The sequence below is a fragment of the Chelmon rostratus genome, chromosome 5, assembly GCF_017976325.1.
Source record: "Chelmon rostratus isolate fCheRos1 chromosome 5, fCheRos1.pri, whole genome shotgun sequence".
Lineage (NCBI taxonomy): Eukaryota > Metazoa > Chordata > Actinopteri > Chaetodontiformes > Chaetodontidae > Chelmon > Chelmon rostratus.
The window spans coordinates 10,840,142-10,861,664 of NC_055662.1; the positions used below are offsets into that span (position 1 = coordinate 10,840,142).

The following is a 21,523-nucleotide window of genomic DNA, read 5'->3' on the forward strand; positions in this document are numbered from 1 at the left end:
CTGCAGCTAATGTTTAACCCATGACAGTAATTTCCTCTTGGTGGTTTGGCATTAGGTTATAGGGTGCCACACACACATGCACACACAAACACACGTTTGGCTGACCTTGTCAGCTGTTTAAAGTAATTTTCCTTTCTTTGTTTTGGAGGTACATTTTGTTTTGTTTTGGCTCCCCTAAAGCCATGATAGAAAAAGAATGCTTTCTTTTTAACCATCAACAACAACAAAAAAGCACTTCCTGATGAACTACAGTACAGGTCAGCGATGACATACGTAGGTGTGTGCCTGGACAGAGGGGATTTTTTCTTATTTTGTAATCAGCCTCAACTGCCATATGACATAATAATACATGCATCACATTTTCACAAATCTGGCCGATGAAACAGTCTGTTGAGCAATGGTTTCACAGAAAAGGGACCAATGCCTTGACTCCAAAAGTGAGTGTACTGTGTCGTATGTTGGGTTTCTTTTTGCCAAGAAGTTAAACTTAACTACTGCAGTTAAACTGTGCCTGAATCAAAAGCTCGTCAAACAGAAACACAGTCACCAGGGCAACCTTAATTTGACCTTGAGCAGACCGATAAACACTTAGCCTAACAAAGTGCACTGACAAATGACATCAAGTGGAGCTTGTATATGAGACTGCTGATATTATTGATGCTGTTTTTCCCACAGTCAGAGAGTAAATGGTGATTATCAGCAACATGAGATAACATGAAATAACATGTGCAAGAGTTGGACCAGTGTATTGTTTTTATTACATGCGGCAATGCCGATATTTAATGCTTGATATCATCAAGTTAGTTCACTGTAGATTTGATGAAAATTCCCCCCTAATCAGCTGGAGAATATCTTATCATTAGTTATGTTTCAGATGACAAAACAGAGAGGTGGGGCTGTGTAGCACCAGCTTACTCACACCTACTGTAAATGACAAATAGGTCATACTACCCATGTGACCATTCCTAAAATGTTTTTCAAAGCCTCTTCTTATCTTCTCCCTTTATAGTTAAGGTGTGCTTAAGGAGGAATGGAAAATTAAAGTTATGGAAAGATCACCTTTAGTCCGCGGTTCCAAGAAACCTGGTCTTTGCTTTCAAATTATCAAGCTTGCAAGGTCAACCATCCCTTTTTCAAGACTTTGAGACTTGCTGCTAATTAATTACTTGGCAGCAAAAACACAGAGTGATCGGTCAATTAGTGTCACTCGCTGAGCTGAATCAGACAGATCATGAAACACCTCGTCTTGTGATCAATGTAGTTCGTACATGCCAGCGTTAATAATTGCAATATTGAATAAAGAATCATTATTTTGTGAGAGGAACGTTTTGGGAAGTGCTGATTCTAAACTCTGGAGTCAACCAAACCAGCAACGATTTAATTTCTTAGGTAGTAAGAGTCTCTGCTTGGCCTCTCACGGGTCGAGAGGCTGTAAAGTCTGCAGTGAAATTTGCATTAAATCTGGTACATGTCTTCAATGATCCTTCTCTATCACTATGTGCATTTTGATGCAGACCTAGGTTGAGATATAGATCTAAAAATTTGTATCATTTTCCATTAATAAGATAAATAAATTGTTGAGGAAGCGTTTTCTAGTTTGTTTACTGTACTAATATCTCTAAATCAAAGTGGTGAAATTTTAAAAAGTGAAAGTGATTCACAAAAGACGTTTCCAAAGGTGCTTACGATGTCATCAGTGGCATCCTTGGCAGCGGTGACTGACAGCACGAGAACCAGAGGCACCACGGTGGTAAACCAGGACAGAGAGGAGATCTGAGGAATCACCTGAACACACACACACACACACACACACACACACAAACTGTCTTTAGTTCACTTTAGTCCAGAAAACACAGCATAATGAGTAGAACAGCAAACAATCAATATGATGCACAAATTAAGCCACATGATGAGGATGAACTGATTGATTAGTTTTTGGTGTAAATTCAAGAACATTTTGAAGTCTTGTTGTTAAACTAAATGTCCAATAGACCCAATGTGTCAAACCGTCACAGATTTTGATGCATAAATAGGACATAAACTATATAGAAAATATACAAAACTGTTGTATATCGTTTATTTCATGATATACGTGCTCTGATTCCTCCTCGTCGCAGAGCAGCCACTGCAGACAACCACTGTGGCGCAACATGACTGTTTTGCACACGATGAGGCAATTTCCTGTACTGGATATTACACTTCCTTAATTTCATTGCACTTGATTCATCCACATCCTGTTTGGTTAACACACAGCTTCACTGTGACAAAGGCCAGCTGCTCGCTGCACTAACATTAGCAGAACTCAGCTACTGTATGACATTAGCACGGCTAAGCTAACGACAACTCAGCACCTCGAGTGAACAGTTTACACGCTGACCAGCAAGTTTGTTGATTTGAAGTAGCCACACCATCTTTACCATTTAACTGACATAACAAAAGATTCTCCAGTTAACATTTAAAATAGCTTTTCTGGAATTGGAAAAGCTTTTCAAATACCAATTTTTCATGGTTTCAAAATTCATACTACAAAGAGTAATACTTGACGATGTTTGGAGTTTGAGTTCTAGAGGCATTTTTGTTTGTGCCTTTTTCTGACAAAACAGAAACAAAGCTGACACTGCTGTATCCAGCTCTGTCGTTACATTTCCGGAGGAACCCATGATACTAAACAATTCATAAAATTTCCCTCACCTGGAGCACCAGCAGAAACAGGAAGTAGGCATTAGCAATCCTCTGGAACTGCTCAAACAGGTTAAGAGGTAAGAAGGTGAAGAGGTTGTACTTGGAGGTCTTGATGGCGTTCGTCTGGAAGGTGGAAAGGGAAGGAGAATAAGTGACAGAAAAATAAGACTAATCAGAGTGCTGCATCAGTATAGGATTAATATTGAAATACGCAGGCTTTAAAGAAACATGGGTTTTTTAAATTGAATGTAGATCTTTTTCAGAGATTTTGTTTCAGTGAGAAATTCAAAGGAAGGCACTTAATGTTAGGGGAACCTCGACATTTAGTTTCTTGTGTGCTGGTGGTTAACATGCTGACTAAGTTTCAGAAAAACTGAGGTCATCAAAACAGGAAACAAAAATTGTCTGTCATGACACTGGTCAGAACAAGAGGACAGGAACATTTATATTCTGTGATCTCTCATCCATTGTTATCGTTAAGGTGAATTTTAATGATAAATGTTATAGCTGAGTTTGTCAGTGAGTTAATAAATGGTGTCCAGAGGAAACAGACATTAAGGCATGATTATTGCTTCCCCCTCCCTCAGAGAGGAGCAAGTTATCCTCTTCTTGACAAATAAATCCTGTTTCTCTTTAAAAAGCAACAAAAAGATGTCGTTTTTATTTTTATTGTCATTCTTACTGCAGGAAACTGTATCCATCACTGCCAGCAACATTTTACCATCACCATATGTTAGTGTTGTTAAGCTAACAGCTACTGCTGTTCCTCTCTAAGGACAGCTAGCCTGGAAGAATGATGTTATGGGCCATACATATTTCTTGTACTATTAAAGTAAATGTTGAATAATGTATAATAGTATTTTTAACATCAATTCAGCAGATTATATTTCAGCATTGAGGTAAACAAACATTATATTAAGCTTACACAGCACATAGTAAAACCAGATTGGTAAAACCAAGCTATCCAATGGCAGCTAATGGAGGATGAAGCTAACACAACATTAGCATTAGCTAAGATGTGGTTAACTGAAAAGCCAACAGGGAAAACTGTAAAAGCTTGTTACATTTTGGCAGCAACTATCTCTATGTTCATTAACTGTATTCAAGTGAGCAAAATATTGAGGCTAACATAGCATAAGCAGGGCTAGGCTATCAACAGTCCAACGTTAGCTAACTGAGCTAACAGCTAGCACGGTCGCCATCAAGCTTCAAACAGATTCTTCACATGTTACTATTAAAATAATTGTTCAATAAAGTATTTTTTCATAAATTAATTTAGCTGATCATTACCTCACTAATTAATTCCCTTCATGCGGGTTTTGGGAGATGTTATCCTGAGCAGAGGAACATTCTAGAAGAATTTCACGTATTCAAGCGTAGCCACAGTACGGTCAGTTACGCAAATATTTTCTGACAACACAATTAGCAAACACATAAAACACAAACGTGCTGGGCGAGGCAAACAGACAACCAGCAGTGCAAAAAGAAAGCCTGGCGCTGTACATGTCAGGTCAGTGTGCGGCATGTGTCATTCTGTGGACTGCGTTTATCCAGTCCATAAAACCTTCATGGGCTGTTTTTATGGAAATCTGGCTTTCTGCATCCCGCGTGATAAGACAGATGCACAGTCACATTGATGGCTTGAACAAATATTTACCTATGTCTGTAGTCCTGTGGATATTCACAAAATGTTATGTCAGGATGTTAAAGTAAACAGACAGATGGTAGATATGGTGGTATAGACGGCGGGAGAAATAATGAAATGAATCCACAGGCAGAACAAATACCATTTAACAGGGATTTTCGTTTTCACCAAATTTCCAACCCAGTGAAAGAAAGCACTTGATCTTTATGAGAGTGTGATCTGGTGGGAGATATTTGCTGTGTGCCAGGTGGATCTTACCAAGGGGCTAAACCCTCTGGCCAGCCAGACGGTGACTCCCAGTGTCACTTTATCACTGGATCTCTTTACTAACAACGCCCACAGACTTGACTTTGTTAGGGAATGTTTAAATACACAAGCAGAGGAAATGACTGTTTGTATCCTTTTTGGTATTTTCCACCAGTTTTAGCTGCTTGAAGTTGCATGGGCAATGATTTCAACCAAAATTGTGGTTTCAAAATAAAATGGAATATTTAATAGTGAGGGGAAAAAAATAATTTAACCAACTTTTGCATCAACCTCTTCAACTTAAGATTTTCCATTTTCCATTTGAAGTGTGTCAGTTTCCTATTATGTGTTCTAATTAATATAACGTTGCAAAATACATGTATATGTCTTTGTATATGTGCCTATACCTATACCTATACATTTATGCATATGTGTACATATTGAAATGTATGTGTCTATGTAAATATTTATTTTGGTGTGTATATTGTTATATATACATTTGTTGTCTCATCTTATGAAGCAAATCTGTTTTGAAAAGTGATATATTATCTTATATAACTTATCTTATAAGTTATCCCTCTACACTTTGATTTTTGAGTTACTCAGTGGCAACTCAACTCTTTGACTTTGGCTGACAGCCAGTCTCCGGTTAAGAGCCAGACACTTAAGCAGCAAGTGACACACCCCACATGAGTTTCTCTAGAAAATGTGTGTACTGACAAAATGTGGTAGCAAACTGCCTTGACTGAAAGGTTCCTGGCTCCACGTACATCCCCTGTGAACTCGATATCACCTCACATGCATGAACTGCGTGAGTGGAACACACACATATTGATACTTACTGCATATTTAAAGGAGAGGTTGTACTCGCGGTCGTTGGCACGGAGTTTTCGCTCCAGCTCTGATTTGAAAAAAGATTATTGTTAATTTCCATGAATTTACAAGTGTGTACTGATACGGTGGTCTTAAGTGTACTAATGTAACTTCTGTAAGGGAAAGTTTTACCCAAAGCACATCACAGCACAGATATATGACAGGAAACACAACTCCAACCCCTACGCTGGTGAACATAGTAAACATGTTGCATAGCCATTCTGACCATATTAGCATGCTGACATCAGTGCATACTAATTCTATACAGTATGTGCTCCATACTAATCATCATTATATAGAGTTTTAGTAGTTATTTTACAAAAATATCAACATACTTTACCAAAAAAAAAAAGTGGCAAAGAGACATCAACATTTTTTTCCCTAAGATTTTATCTTTTTTTGTTGTTGTTGTTCTGTTCTGTGAGTTGTGGTTTGAGTATTTGAGTAATTGAGTAATTTGTCACTTTTCCATTGTGAACCCACTATACACTAGAAACCTGCTTAGAAAAGGTATGCCGTGTGGATTTAGAACACGCAGGTAGTCTTGTTTTATCCATAAGCGTTTAACTCTGCAGAAGCACCTCATTTACTGTGTCTTCTTGCTGCAGGAAACAAAGTTATACTTGTGGCAAATTAGCATTATTTAAGACATTTTGTTGTAAATTATGTGTTTTGCATGTCAGATACATTTCATTAGGAAAGTAAACTGGCATAAACAATCTTGCCATAAGCTCCTTCAGTCGCTGTTCTGGAGCTTTCAATCATAATCTTCCTCTGCAGATGGACTTCCTGAGTTGTCATGGATGTTTTTTGCTAATAACCAAATTAATAATAAAATTGAACAACTTCATAAGACATATTGGGTAATTAAATCTGCTGAGGAAGCTCACGCAATATGATCGAAAGCTCTAGTACGGCTCCTGAAGGGACCTTGAAGAGAGACAAGAAGAATGAATTGAACAAGAATGAAATCTGAACCTTTTTGCGCTCAAGCTCATGTTGTGCTTGGTGCATTTGTCACAGCTGACAGACATACTTTCAAACTAGTGTTTACTGTTTCGTAATTTTCATATTTCAGAAAATAAAGATAAAGATCTGATGTTGATCAGTCTGGTGACAGCTCACCTCTCTCTTTCTTCCTGACACAGTCCATGCCAAAGAACGACATCTTCTCGTCCTCGTCCCCCTTCTGCTATCTGTCCATCATACCTGAGAAGAAGGAGAGAACGCTGTTACATTGTGACTGAACAAGGGATAAATCTGAGTTGCCTCATTATCCTCTCGACCAGTAATCAAACCCACACATGCGCCAGACTGTTCAAGTCAAACGTCAGCTGGACGCTAAACATCACTGCTGTTAAAGTGAGAATGACTGAGTGTTTGCCAGCTGCGGACGGAGCACTTTCCATAATGAGCTCTATGAGGTAATCAACCCTGCAGCTGTTTTCTTAAAAGAAGTTTTTAAGATCAAGCAGAGAAGACATTTATTGTCAAAGTGTCATTAGTGTCAAAAGTTTGTGTGTGTGTGTGTGTGTTTGCATAGGGACGTGGTCAGTATATATGGTGTATACAGCCACACAGAATAGAGAGAGACCTGCCTTCACTTCCTCTTTCAATCCGAAAGTTCTTACTTGAGGTTTGCATCAGCCCTTGAGCCTCTTAATGTTTTTCCCATGTAGGGCAGAGTGACTCAGAGGGAGGCTCCCTCTCAGGCCAGACATCCACTCGTTCAGCTATCTGCTCCTTCTCACAGTTCACAATCCAGTCTGGCCCTGCGCTGGCCTGTCTCAGCCCGGTGATGGTGAGACCGAGAAGTTGCTGTGGGTGTTCCGCTGGTATTTTAGTGGTTTCTCTCTTACAGCTCCGAGACACCAGTGAGTGATCAGCGGTCACCTGCAGTTGCTGCAGAGGGCCCGGCAATATGGCTCTTAATCAGTGGCCCCAAATCCAAATGCTGAGATACATTAAACTGCTCCACGTCAGGGGCTCCTAGTCTCCCATGAGAGGTTGTGAGTTAAACTGCATACAAGATATATTGATTCTGTGCAAAACAGCATTAAGCGTTGTTATAACGAGAAAATTATGTCACGATAACATGAAAAATATCTTGTTATATCGTGAAAAGTTTGCAGTTACATGAGAAAAATATGAGAAATATATATGTATTTTTGCACCATGGAGGCAGCAATACACTATTTGTCACCTGGGGTGCAAACACCTGGTGTCTTTGGGGAAAATCCATAACAGGAAATGATGCGAAGACATTTCTAAAAGCAGCAGTGGCTGTTAGTGCCGGTGATTCTCATCGTTAAGACCACATTTCCCATAAACCCTGCGGCCTCCTGTCCCCTCTCCCTCCTGGACGGCACTGCCTCGAGGATGAATCGGCATAAACATGTTTAAAGTTATTTTCCCAACAGTCTTTCACTCCTCCAGCTTTTCCAACCTGATAGAAAATGGCTGCCAACAAGATAATAACTGCTTGAACGTCTCTAAATGAATCACAAACTTAATTAAACCTCACTCATATGTCACGATTAGACTGCTGACAGTGTGCGTGTTTTCTTGCGCAAGCTTTTCCTCATCTCTTCATCAAGCTTTGAATTGTCTCCTGGAAGGATCCTGGAGTTAATTCAAGCATTTTGCTATAATTTAAAGGTTAGGATTATTGTGTGCCTCCAAAAAAATCAAAAACGACAAATTGTACAAAAACCACAAACTGTATAACAAGAAGCAGAGAAAAGTGCTTCATGAAGTTCAAATAAGTGAGGGGAAAAAGTGCGTTTGAGTGTGTCCTCTGTTCACGCTAAGGATTCCCAGACAGGAAGCAGTGAGATCCCGCCCCTCTGCGTTGGTTGCCAGGGTGACGTCAGCGCTGGACCTATAAATATCGACCACATGTGTATGGTGAGGAATGTGTGTGTTTTAACTGGAATGCCAAGGCTCTGGAAAACACACACCCGTGCCATAACACATGGTGATGTGTGTTTTGTTTCATTGTGTGCAATTGTGTTTGCAACTGCGACCACATGCTCTGGCGTTTTTCGGTGCACTCTTATGTTGGCTTGCAAACATACTGACACAACTATATATGGAGAGTAGATGCACACAAACACACAGTTGTAACCAGCCACCACATATCCACTGTTTGTCCCACCATAAACTTCCCTTAAGCAAACAGTCCACCTATTCATTCACACTGAAGCGCCACTAAATTAACCGCCCAGTTTATTGCACGGCCAAACACGTGAAACAACTGACATTTAAACTCACTCCAGTCATCAGGAAGATTTAACGAGGCTTAAACTTTGAATGTCAAACGGTGCGGACTGAACAGGGAGCTGTTGGTTTTGGCAGATACTCGGACTTTCCAGGCTTTACTACAGTGCTGACAAAAGTGAGACAAAAGTGGTTCCAGAGGGTGAATTGTGGAGACTAACGCACCTCTTGAGTAAAGTGACAGGTATTCTGGAAGAGCTTGTTACCTGCATATAATATCTCGCGATCAAAACCAATATTTTACCCTACTACTAAGTCTTTCCTGTTGAGCCTGACAATATATGTCTTATAATATAAGTAGGTTAGAACGACACTCATCATCCAAACACTAATAAAAAAACAATTCAAAAAAACATTACATATTCCTTCATTACAACATCATAGCTTTTTCCTCTCAATTCATCAATCTGGTAAAGCGTGATAAACCACACAGAGCCACATCCCTGCATGCGGTCAGCTGCTCTCCAGAGATCCTAAACACTGTTGCAAAGAGGCTAAAAGAGGTTTGCCTCTGCACTGAGCATCATTTTCATAACCACCTTAGCTGGACCGGATTATCCTGCTTATTTCACTTCCAAATGATCAAAACGTGAGTCATTTGTTTAGAAATGGAGTTAAACTTATTTCACTCCTTGGCCAAGTCAATGATGATGATACTACATACTGTTACCTGCAAATAATACACACATTCTGGCTAATCAATAGTACTGTAAGTGTTCTTCATAGTATAATGCAGGGTACATTACACTGGTAGTGCTGTTTGTCTGAATGACCACATTTGCAGTAAATCCTGCTGCTCACTGTCCCCTCTTCCCTTAATGACATCGCCCTAAACGCGTTGGAGGCGACTTTGGCAGACAGAGTTTCATTTCCTCCACCTTCCGTCATCAGAAACTGTGACAGCTTTGGCTCAAATCGTGCTGGAGGAACATTGCTCTCTTTTTCAGAGTCATCTCACCGTTTACCTGCCAATCTGATTTTTGGCTGACAATAAGGCCGCTGCTGTTTTCAGCTTTAATCCAATTTATCTTGAACATAAACAGGATCTGTACCGTGTAACTTAGAAAAGAAATAATCAACAACTGCCACAACAAACTAAATCAACTTTGACCAACAAATGGAGACCATTTTTTAATTCAGGATACACAATTTGAGATTTTTGGATCTATTCTTTCTCCTGTTGCGTGCAGCCATTGGCTGGCACTGAATTAGCAGCCACAAGAAACATGCTCAAGTTTAAATAAGCACTGTATCAAACACTGTAGTGTATGTACATCGAAACTCAATCCAGATAGGAAACTTGGTGTGTTTAAATATGTCAGAAGGTGAAAACATTTAGCTTCAGGCCACAGTGGAAAAACATGGGCCTGGGCAAGGTTTTAATCAGATCATGTTGTGGTTTAACTGAAAGCACCTTGAAACCCAACCAACCAATGAAACCCAGTGATGCCGTGGAAATGTCCTACTTATCTGCCCCCCCCCTCCAAAACATACACACACATACACACACAGACACACACACACACACAGACAAAGGTTTCTGTGAAACCTTTGCTTCATGTTTTAAAGTGCAGGCAACAAACAGAGGAATTAATGCTATTCCAGGCAAACAAAGGTGGTAATAGTATCCATGAGTCACATTCACCTGTGACCGGCCTACCAGGTCAGAGGTCACACAGATGAATGAGCGTCTTGTCCGATTAGTGATCTCTGGTTTCTCAACTGAACAGTGCTCTATTATCAAAACTGACCATTTGTTTGCAGCTGAAAGAAAGACGCTTTTCCTCCGAGTGTGTGTGTGTAGACACATGCCTGTGTATCCAAATGGCTGAAGAGCCCTTTTGTGTTTGCATGGCTAAAAAAAATGGTGATGATGGTTCTCCAACTACTACTTACTCCAACAACAGCTGACACTTTCGTTTATATCCTCGGAACATCACAGAAATTACTGGTGGGTGAAATGTGTTATCATGGTGATGTAATATTGCGATAACAATTAACAGTTAATGGAAATTCAATTGAGATTTATTGTTAAAATAATTGGAAATTTTCTGGAAGTGGGTACAACTAGTAATCAAATCAGATCAGTGTATTTCATGACATTATCACAGAAATCCTCTAAATTCAATTTTGCCGTGTAGTAAGTCAGGTCAGAAATACGCCCATCACAACCTACCACACAAAAGCTAATTGCTGTTCATTAAAAAGAAATAAATCATGTTCTGCAATTCACCCTGAAACCACAAACCGTGTGCAAAAACTGAGATACACCGTGAGCTTCAGAGGTGCTGGTGGGCAGCGTTCTACATTTTGGACAGAGCAGCTGCTTCCCTTTGCTTCCAGTCTTTATGCTGAGCTCACTGCCCCATCGCTCCAGCTCTACAGTTAAGACATGAGAGTCTTAACTGTAGAGCTGAAGTTGCTGTTTAGAGGGCTGGACTGCCCAATACACTGAATATCCTTTTCTTTAAAAAGACAGAAAGACAGAAAATCGGTGGAAGACACAAAACCAATCAATAACCCAGTACACCCATCTGATCGGCAGGTGCTTCAGCAACTGTCCAATCAATTGTCATGCTGCTAAAGTTCGACAGGATGGTGCCTCCAAATGCCAGTACTACAGTCCAGCACTGGCACAATGAAAATGAAGAAAGCAAACACAGAGAGCAGAGGGCAGAATTTGAGTTTGCCGAATTTACAAGAAGGACAAATCATGAAGAATTTGCCACAAACAGTGTTTCAATAAGTGGATAAAGTTCCCCCTGAATCATCATGGCAAGACCAAGAGATTTGTCAAGGCAGCCTGTCAAATTGCAGTTGACAATTTTATAGTCATTAAAATATCTGCTGCTTATCTTAGCAGAAAACGTAAAAACATACTCTGGACCGACTTTACAACAGCATACCAGCAGAAACGGACAATATTTTTGCGCAAACTAAGGAATAACTTTATGCATTACAGCGCTGAATTCAGCATTTCACAAAGTTAAGACAGTTCCCCTAACTCAACCCACAAAACTCCTTTATAAGGGAGTCTGCTTCATTCTCTCCAGTTGACAAAGGAGTATATTGCTGTACTCTTTAGGTTGTGCCCCTGCTTCCTTTTTCGTGTGGTTATTACAGCCAATAACACCACATATAGACTCTCTCTCTGTCTCTCTCTCTCTCTCTCTCCTATCAACAATGACCACACACAGGGTGGGAAATTACTACCAGCCACCAGCCGAATGCTGCTGCAGTAAAATATGAAAAGTGGTTGGTAAAGTTCAACCACAAAATAGTGATTTACTGTTGAGTGGCTGGTGAGCTGGAACATTTATTTGTCACTGGCTGGTACATGTTCACATTTTAAAGAGTTCATTTTGAGCCCCGTCCACACATGTTGAATAATCATGTATGCTGCTTTTATACTGTGTTGTTTGAGAGCCTGTGTGTGATTATTGTGAGTGCCTTGAGGATATTGCTAAGACCTCTGATTTAAGGTCTGAGGGCATAATTCTTAATGAACATCTGTTCAATGAAGGCATGTTTACTACAAAAGTGTGTTTCCTGTATTAATGTCCTGCAAGGAAGTCACTTAATAGATTGCAGGAGTGTTGCTGTCACATGTGGTAGTACAATATCAAAGGGTTGTCATGTGAATATCAGACAGTAAGGAATGCTGCAGTATTCTCCAAACTTAAAGCTATCTGGTCTTTAAAGATATTAGAGTAGCCATCATCAATAGACCACACTGACACGATGGCTAGTTTCCTCCAGATGTCTTGCTCAGGCTGGGACGCTCGAACGCTGTTACCGAAAGGATAACGTTGCACTGCTGTGCTCCAGGTTGAGAGCCATACAAGCATTTCACTGCTTCCTGATTGATCAGCAACTGGAAAGGCAATGAATAGTGAAAACCTAGAGGAACATCGGGCCAGCGTATGGCTACGTTTTATCTCTCTTGAAACATGCTGTAGTCCAGCCCCACCTACAGAACCCGGTCTGAGTCTAATTTGACCAACATCCAAACTGCTGGTCTTATCATAGATGACACAAGTACAGCGATGTGAAGCAAACAGAAGGATAAAAACGGTTCTGTACTCAAAATGATGTACTGAGTGTTGTGTTCGACTTGAACAAAGACACAAATATTTGAAACACCTAGGCAAAGATATCAGTCGTTGCATAATAGTTTCCGCAGATCAGCCAATCACACAATGACCGACAGTAAAAGATAAGCCACTGAGCACAGCTGCTGCGTTTTCAGAGGCCTCAGCATGTTTCCCCTCTCTGTGTGTTTTGTCTAATAGCAAACAGAGCTCTGGATAAATAAGTTCAAGGAGGAGGAGAGAAAGGTGGGCAGAGGAGAAAGAGTGTTTCCAAGGCGAGAGGAGTCGATGGGGCATAACTTTCCAGTCTGTTTCAGTGAAAAAGCTCTTCATGGCTATGAGACATCTTGTGCTCTCAGAATAAACAAAGAGCTGTTGGTAAACTTTAAGGGCTTCTCAGGCCACATTGACTAAGAGACAATGAACACCCAGCTCAAAAGAGACACAAAACAACTACTATAGTCGCCTTGTGTCTGTTTGAGGTCATTTGGAGTCTCTTAGTGGTTGCTTTGGGTTTCTTTGTAGTCATTTTGAGTCTCTTCATGTCTGTTTCTAGCCAATTTATATCTCTTTTTGTTCACTTTACACATCTTTGAGGTCATTAGTGTCTCTTTGCAGCTCTTTCGAGTCCTCTTGTAGTGGCTTTGTGTCTCTTTGTGCTTGTTTTATGTCTGTGGACGATCAGGACAGTCCTACTTTTAACTGAACTTTCTGACTTTCCAGCAAGAAATGTTAACTGCACGGGCTCAATAATCCATCCATGGTTAATGAAACCACAGAAACTTGAATGAAAGAGCTGCTGAACAAAGCATTAACAAACAGCAACAAATGCTTTCATGAAGTTTGCAGGAACCTTGCAGATGTATTCTGTGCAGAACCTAAAGTACAAATCCTGGTTTGTTTTTTTGAGTCCTCTGCATTCCAAAATCCACCAGCCAACGTCTTCTGTTGCATCTCTATCAACAGGTACTCGTCTTATCAGGCTGCTGGCTAATAATAGCTGGCAGCTCACACTGTAGCACAGAGCACATCAACTCTTAGCAATAAAGCCATCTACAGAGGGAAGAGGCACTGCAGCAATTAGTCTGTCGCCTGAACATCAATCTGCAACCATTTTGATAATTAATTAATCTTTTTCAAGCAAAAGTGTAAAAGCGTGTAATGCTTCTCAAAGGGAGAATTGAAAATCCCTCTTTTGCTTGTTTTACATCAAAGGAAACTCTCTGGATTTCTTTGCTAGAAAACTGTGATGGGCATTTTCCCTTAAACTGAACAATCAATCAATCAATCATCAATTAATAAAGAAAATAACTGGCAGATAAAATAATAATAAAAATAGTTGCAGACCCAGAGGAAAGAATTTCATGTTCATCTTTTTTGTGTCAGTTGAGAATTTCCTGGTACAACCTGTGTTGTCACTAAATGCTTCAGATCATTGGCTGATGAAACTAATACCATGACACAAAGGAAGGCAAGGTAGGAAATACTGCACATCAGCACAGACCTCAAACTGAAATTCATACTCGATCAAAGGTCTCATCATCTAAAGTTGGTTATTTTGATTTTCTGCCTGGCTAAAAGGCTCTACAGGCAAACCTCCCTCTTGTGTGGAAACTGCACCTGCAACTGTTGATTTTGCAAACACTTAAAGTTGGGCGTCGGTGTTGTTTCACCATATCTGCCCTCAGATTGTGGTCCAGAAATCTGTTACAGTAAATCAACAATGGCAGGAAGCAGCAGTCAGAGGGGCAATTAGCAAGAACTCGCTAACAGCTACTTCTGCGGAACCAGGGCTTGCACGGCATTAAAATGGGTGTCTCTTCCAGACAGAATACTTCAATATAGATTTAACCTTTTGTCCGATAAATTATGGTGTCGAAGAAGGTGGCACCAACTTAGTCAAAGATGTGTCGGTAAGAGTTTGAAAAATTCATCTTGTGCAAGAAAAAGTTTGATACATATACACCAAACATTAAAACTGTCCAGTATGGCATTGCATACTACTAATGTTTTTATTTTGATACAGTTCTTTGCAAGTAACAATTATATTTGTTGCTGATTAATCTCTTTATTTTCTTGACTAACCTATTTCACATTACAAAAATTTGGAGAATAGTAAGAGAAAAAAAAAGAGACTTGTTGGTTTAAAAACCTGTAGATATTTTATTCAATATCATAGCAGACAAAGGGAAACAGCAATTTGTGGAACTGGAATTGAGAATTTGGGGTATTTATGTTAAAAAGTGACTTAAACGATAAATTGATCATCATCGATGCATCAGAGATACAAAGCAAACACACTATTGTTGGATTGGTGAATGTCACTCTAAAAAAAGTGTATATCTAGTCATACATTAAGTACAGAAATCAGTAGTTAACTTTCACTTGGCATAGGACTCTGGATTTCACCTGCCCACAGGTCAACCACAGCTGAACTGAAACTTACAGGGCCGCCGGTCTGCGGTGCAGGTCTGTCGGCTTACAGTTGGAGCTGTTGTAGAAAACCCACAGTTTGCAGAGTGCACGCTAACTGCTGTTGACTACCCCCAACATAAACTGTGAGGGAACATGATGTCGTCCCCGGAGTTTCTGGTGATTAATGATATCCGACAGAGGCTGGGCTTGTGTTTAATGTGTCCGTTGCTAGCTATGTTAGCACACAGCTAAGGTCCGTTGGTCATTTTTGTGCGAATGTTGCAAGACAAAAATTCACTTCGCTTTGTTTAGTTTGGACTGGATCTGTTTGGAGGCTAAGCCGAGCTGAATACTGCATTCACAAGTGGTGGTTGAGACCACTAAAACAAACAAAACAAACAGTAAAATGGCTAAAACATTGGTCTGTGAACACTGTTCACATTCGCAGGAAGCAGACAGATGATTTCCTGCTTAATTGCACAAAAATATAAGCTATTTATTCTGCGATGGGCATTTTCCCCTGAACTGAACAGTCAATTTATAAAGAAAATAACTGGCAGATAAACTAATAAAAAGTTGCAGACCCAGAGGAAAGAATTTCATGTTCATCATTATTGTGTCAGATGAGAATTTCCTGGTACAACCTGTGTTGTCAGTGAATGCTTCAGATCATTGGCCGATGCAACTAATACCATGACACAAAGGAAGGCAGGGTAAGAAATACTGCACATCAGCACAGACCTCAAACTGAAATTCATACTCGATCAAAGGTTTCATCATCTAAAGTTGGTTATAAGCTATTTATTCTGCAAACCCAGAAAGTTAGCTCACACCTGCTTGTTTAATGGTACATCATCACAAATAGGATGTCATCATCTGCAAAACTGGACTGGCAAAGAAGGACTTTATTCAAAGAAGATCTGTTACTTATAACAAGAGTTTAGTGAACCAATTTGTCATTTATCATTTTAAATGGTGAATATCTCATAACTGTCAGGGAAGTCTGGGTTTTTAAGGGGGAACTAAGGTTGTTGAACCCAAACGCAGACACAAGGGGGCACTGATATAAATTAATTTATTTAACAAAGAAAAACCAAGGAAAAAAACAAAATTCAGAAACTAAGAAAAACACACTAGGGTAAATAGGCTTATACAGAGAACAATGACCTCACAGGGAAACATAGAACACAACACACTAACACAAAAACACGACGGAGCATGGGTAAGACAAAGACAGCACTAGAAAACACCAGCAATGAGGCTAAAGGGTCTGGGGAAAAAACTAAATATTCAATGACACCTGAAACACACTAGGGTCTGTGGAGAAACATGAAGGGACAAGACATGGGAAGGGAACTGAGTAAACACAAGAAAATGGTGGACAAACATTTACAGGACACGGGGCATGGTTAAAGACAAAGACAAAACAAGACTCACTCTTACGTGGGCTGTGGGTTGACTAGTGACAAAGACAACGCTAAGAAACAAAGGACAACACTCACTTGGCTAGTGGCAGGGTTATAGACAAGGACCAAACAAGGAAACACTCACATAAAACATGGCATGGACTTGAACAAGACAACACAAGAAAAACACTTACTAGAGGGTCTATAGCAAAGGCAAGGGTTCCAGGGCAATGGTGGGTAACGTAGACAACACAAAAGAAACACACTGACATAGACTGTAGAACGACAAGAGACAAAGAAAAAACTAGAAACAAACTTACATGGACGGTGGGAAGGCTTGGTAACATGGACAATACACAGAACAAACATTTACACAAATTCAGCAAAAGCAAGACAAACCAAAGAGACACTCACATGAAACACGGCACGGACATGAACAAAGGTATCACAACGAAGAACACTCAATATAGGACTATGGCTATGACTATGACTATGACAAGGGAAGCGCAGACAGCAAGGTGACGAAGACAGCGAGGTAGCACAGACAACGACCCAACCAAGACAGGAGGGAAGACACAGACGTATATACACAAGGGAGGAACACTTAATGACACACAGGTGAACACGATCAGACAATCACAGGGGCGGGAAAACACAGGAAGTAAAGCAACCAAAGACACATAACATCAACCTTCAAAATAAAACAGGATGTGACAAAAACCAGGCAAAGACAACACACAAGGGGAAACTTAACAAAAGGCCGGCGTGCAAAGCACGGGTCATGACAATAACCAGAAGATGCTGAGCCACGGCACAGCTTTTGGTTTTGGCTTCCTGGGTTGGCGCTATTGGTCCCCCCTGTTTTGTTGTTTTCTGTGCCACTGGTCCACAAAGACCACAGTTGTTTTGCTTGTTGGTTTTTCTGCTAATTCGGTGACTCAGATAAGAACCATGACCGCAAAAGACAAAGGGCAGCCACTGAAAAAGTCCTCCTTCTATAGTTGTAGCTGACACATATTTTAACTAGCATACATAAGTTAGTATAATGCAACACAAAATACTCTTCAGCTTTTAACCTTAACACACAAGTATATTTACTTAAGTACTGTACTTAAGTACAATTTTGGATTACTTGTGTTTAATCATCTCACGACCCCTCAGATTTACCTGGTGACCCATTGGAGGGGTCTAACCCCGAGGCTGGGAACCACAGGACTAAACTCCTTTAACTGCATGCAATTAGTTAAAACCAGCTCCACCTCGAGCAGCTGCAACAGTAATGCTGTTTACACATAAATGCATCAGCAACAATCTAACAATGTAATATATGAGAATTCTTCAGTCACAGGGGAGCATTTTTACATTGTTGAATCTGTATTTTTGCGTAGCAGCCAGTCATAGTGAAGCCTGTTCATGACTATTGTTTGTTAATTTCCTCTCTATCAGATTTCCTTGTCCCGCGTACCCGTCACTGATAAAATGTTCAACTGACCACAGAATCAGCTTCAGTCTAACCGACAACTGGACTGAATAAACAAGTGGTAGGCGACATACTGACAGTGTTTTGGTTTTTTCAAGGTTCCTGTGAGTTACTGATTAATGACAGTATCTTCAGTATTTCAGACTGAGAGTGAATGGGGAAGTTTGCTGGGCGACCTTGTGATTGCAGCATAAGTCATTGCTGAAAAACTCTCAATTTTCTCTGATTCATGTCTGAAAAAGAAAATAAGGCCTGACCAAAAACACCACCACAATTAAGGGAACAGATGACTCCATTTGAGAGAATTGTGCCTTTGAGAACATTCAAACTGATTTGTGATGGTGTTTGTGAATAGAGACGTATACACGGATGCAAGCCCATCGCCTGTTCAGGCCTTTTTTCCCCCGACTGATGATGAACAAAGCAAGAATAGAAAAGTGAGATGCAGTTATGACACGGGGGCACAATACAGTTATCAAGCCCTGAGCGCCGCACCAAAACACCCGCACAATCAACCTCTGAATAATTCACCTGACCTCTCAGGCCACAAAGCCACTCCCCCTCTCATCTTACCTGATAAAACCCTGACATTTTGATTGACCTTTTAAACTTAATAATCTCCTCTGTGTACCACAAAGTCTCAGCCGCTCTGGCAGACGCAGTGTCATATCGATCTAACAATGAACCATCTTCAAGCTGTGGTATGAACTTAATTCACTGGCTCAAAGTGATTGAGAACAAATTCATGGAATTACCTTACATGACCCTGTCAGGCCTCTTGTCAGTGTTGAGTTTAGATGAAGCTGTGGAGGTTCAGTCACATGCAAGTTTCTACAGTAGTTTACCCAGAGGACAATTCCTACTGACTGAGGATAGTTTTTGCAGTGGGGTTGTCTGAGGTATTTATTCATAGTTGGTGTGTTACATATGTAAGCTAAGCAATGTATTAAGTTGGGTGGGGGGCAGCAGCACAGCATATTTTAGCTACCTAAATCAATATCTGTTTTCTGTACACTATATTTTTTAATATTTTCACCGCATTACTTTGCCATCAGGCAGTCCTTTCTGATGGGAAACTGACGCCAGTATATCCATCTACGCCCTCTCCAAAGCCACCAGACTCCTTCAGCAAAAACAGCAATTTTACCTTGCAAAACACAGGAGCTGCTGGTCTATCGCTGCCTCAATCAGTTAGATTGTTTGTATTATTGTGTGATTTCACTGTTTTAATGGGTTAGTTCAGATTCACCAAAGTCACTCAATAGAACAAACTCACTGATTGAGGCAGGGGTAGGCCAGCTACTCTCGTTGTCTGTGAGGCAAAATGACTGTTTTTGTCAAAGAAGTCTGGTGGCTGTGGAGAGGGTGATACAACTACTTCAGTTTCACATTGGAAACGGCTATCTGGCAGCAAGCATTGAAAATATTCGAAATATTTACTATTTATTTATTATTATACTTCAAGTGACATTGATTTTTGTCTGTATTTCTTCAGCTCCTCCACACTGGGGCAGTGCCGACCGCCATATACTGCAAATAATACACTGACTATGGATAAATACCTCAACCCTACTTCAAAAAACACGAACTATCCCTTTAAGTGATTCTCTGACTTTTCCTTTAGTGCCACTGGCAGGTTGACATTTCATTTCCCCCTCCGCAAAAAATGTAATAACTTTGGTGTCCCCTTGACATTTTCTTCTATAGTGTCTAATACTTTGGTTTATGATCAAATACCACAACTAGTAACATTTCCATCAGCCTCATCACTACTTTGCACTAAACTAAGATGATAAACATTACACCTGCTTACCGTCAGCACGTTAACATCATCACTGGGACCATGTTAGCTTTTAGCTCAGAGCAGCCTCACAGAGTGTGGCTGTAGACTCTCGTTTCTCTATCAGCACCCTTTCTGAAATCATTTGTACAAATAACTAATGTTTAAGGGCACTTTTAGTAGGCGACTGAATTAACGTTGTTATCTATAATGTAGATTCTTAATCAGCCAAAATATACAAAGCATCCCAGGAGCATGAGGACGATCATGTCATTTCAAGGGAGACCCTAATAAATGGAATAAGAGACAAGGAGTGAGAGAAAGAGTCTTATTAACTATTGATACACTCAAAATGTAAAAGTCATATATTTGTGTGACTAATAGTGGAGATGTGACTCAACATTTTTTTTTGACTATGGCTGCATGCTTTGACTGTAGCTGTAAAATGTGTGAATATGGGACATGCCACCAGCTGCACCACTGAGAATCATAGACAGAAGAAGCTAGGTTTCCTTTTCTTTGTAAGTGATGATGCCCAACTTACAGCACTAAGATATATTTGAATTAATTAAGTCGAGAAATGTCACAGCAATATCACATCGATATCAACGTGCACAGCAATACAAAGCACAGGTGTGAAGAGTTAGAGCTGGCTGTCAGTGATGTTACATCTGTTGTAATGTTTCTGTCTCTATGGCAACACTTGGATGTACAGTGTTAACACTGGTTCACACTGGTAATTTATGTCTCATGCAAAACTAGCGAGGAAGGAAATTTTCATCAATTTTTAGCTTGTCTGTTAGAACTAAAGTGTTGGATGTCCCAAAATCTTTCCGGCTGAAAGAAAACAAATTCTTCAAAGTTCTCCAAAAATCCATCCCTATTTTTACAAAAACACCTTGGCTCCCTGTCCACAAACGTCAAACCTGCAGCCAAAGAGAAACCTGGGTGTGATATTTGACAGTGATCTTTCATCTGAAAAACAAGCTACAAAAGTCAATCAATTTATCAGTTTGTTTATCAGTGGAGGAACATCTCAGAATTCAGGTCTTTCCTCTCTCAGTCTCAATCTCAGTTAGATCACCGCAATTTACTGTATTCAGGTTTTAGCCGAAAAACAATCTCACACCTTCATCTAGTCCAAACAGCCGCCTTTAAAGCACTTCATGGTTTAGCTCTCAGCTATGTTGCTTAATTGCTGCCCTACAATGAGCCGGAGCATCAGAACCTCAGCGAAGGCTCTGCTGGCTCTGTTCCTCGTCGCTAGCTTCAGGACCAAAGGAGACCTGGTTTAACAGTGAGGCCCCCTCAGCTCCGGAACTGCCGGAAGATCTGAGACTGCCGACATGTCTCATGAGTTTACTGCTACTATCTTATATAATTTCTGGGTGTTTTCTCCAATTGTATTTTGTATTATTCTACTTATTTGCTTATTTTATTTGCCTCATCGCAGTCCTGAAATGTTTTCCAACCAAACCAAAGCACTTAGCAACTTTCTTTTGAAGAGTTCTGCATGAATAAAGTTTATTATTATTAGTAGTAGTAGTAGTAATAGTAGTAGTAGTAGCAGTAGTAGTATAAGTATTGCAGTGCCACTAGCACACAAAACAGTGATAGTTTTATAAG

At 40.2% G+C, this 21,523-nt stretch overlaps 1 protein-coding gene across 2 annotated transcripts in view; it reads right to left on the reverse strand.

The window, feature by feature from the left end:
* LOC121607100 (phospholipid-transporting ATPase ID-like) overlaps positions 1 to 21,523 on the reverse strand; it is a 43,558-nt gene that overhangs the window by 19,021 nt on the left and 3,014 nt on the right. For both annotated transcript variants that reach the window (XM_041937781.1, XM_041937780.1), the window contains exons 2-5: positions 6,572 to 6,655; positions 5,416 to 5,474; positions 2,692 to 2,805; positions 1,687 to 1,785 (exon numbers count right to left, since the gene is read on the reverse strand). In XM_041937781.1, coding sequence (XP_041793715.1) covers positions 1,687 to 1,785; positions 2,692 to 2,805; positions 5,416 to 5,474; positions 6,572 to 6,614 — 315 coding nt within the window. In that variant the 5' untranslated portion in view covers positions 6,615 to 6,655. The remainder of the gene's footprint in view (positions 1 to 1,686; positions 1,786 to 2,691; positions 2,806 to 5,415; positions 5,475 to 6,571; positions 6,656 to 21,523) is intronic.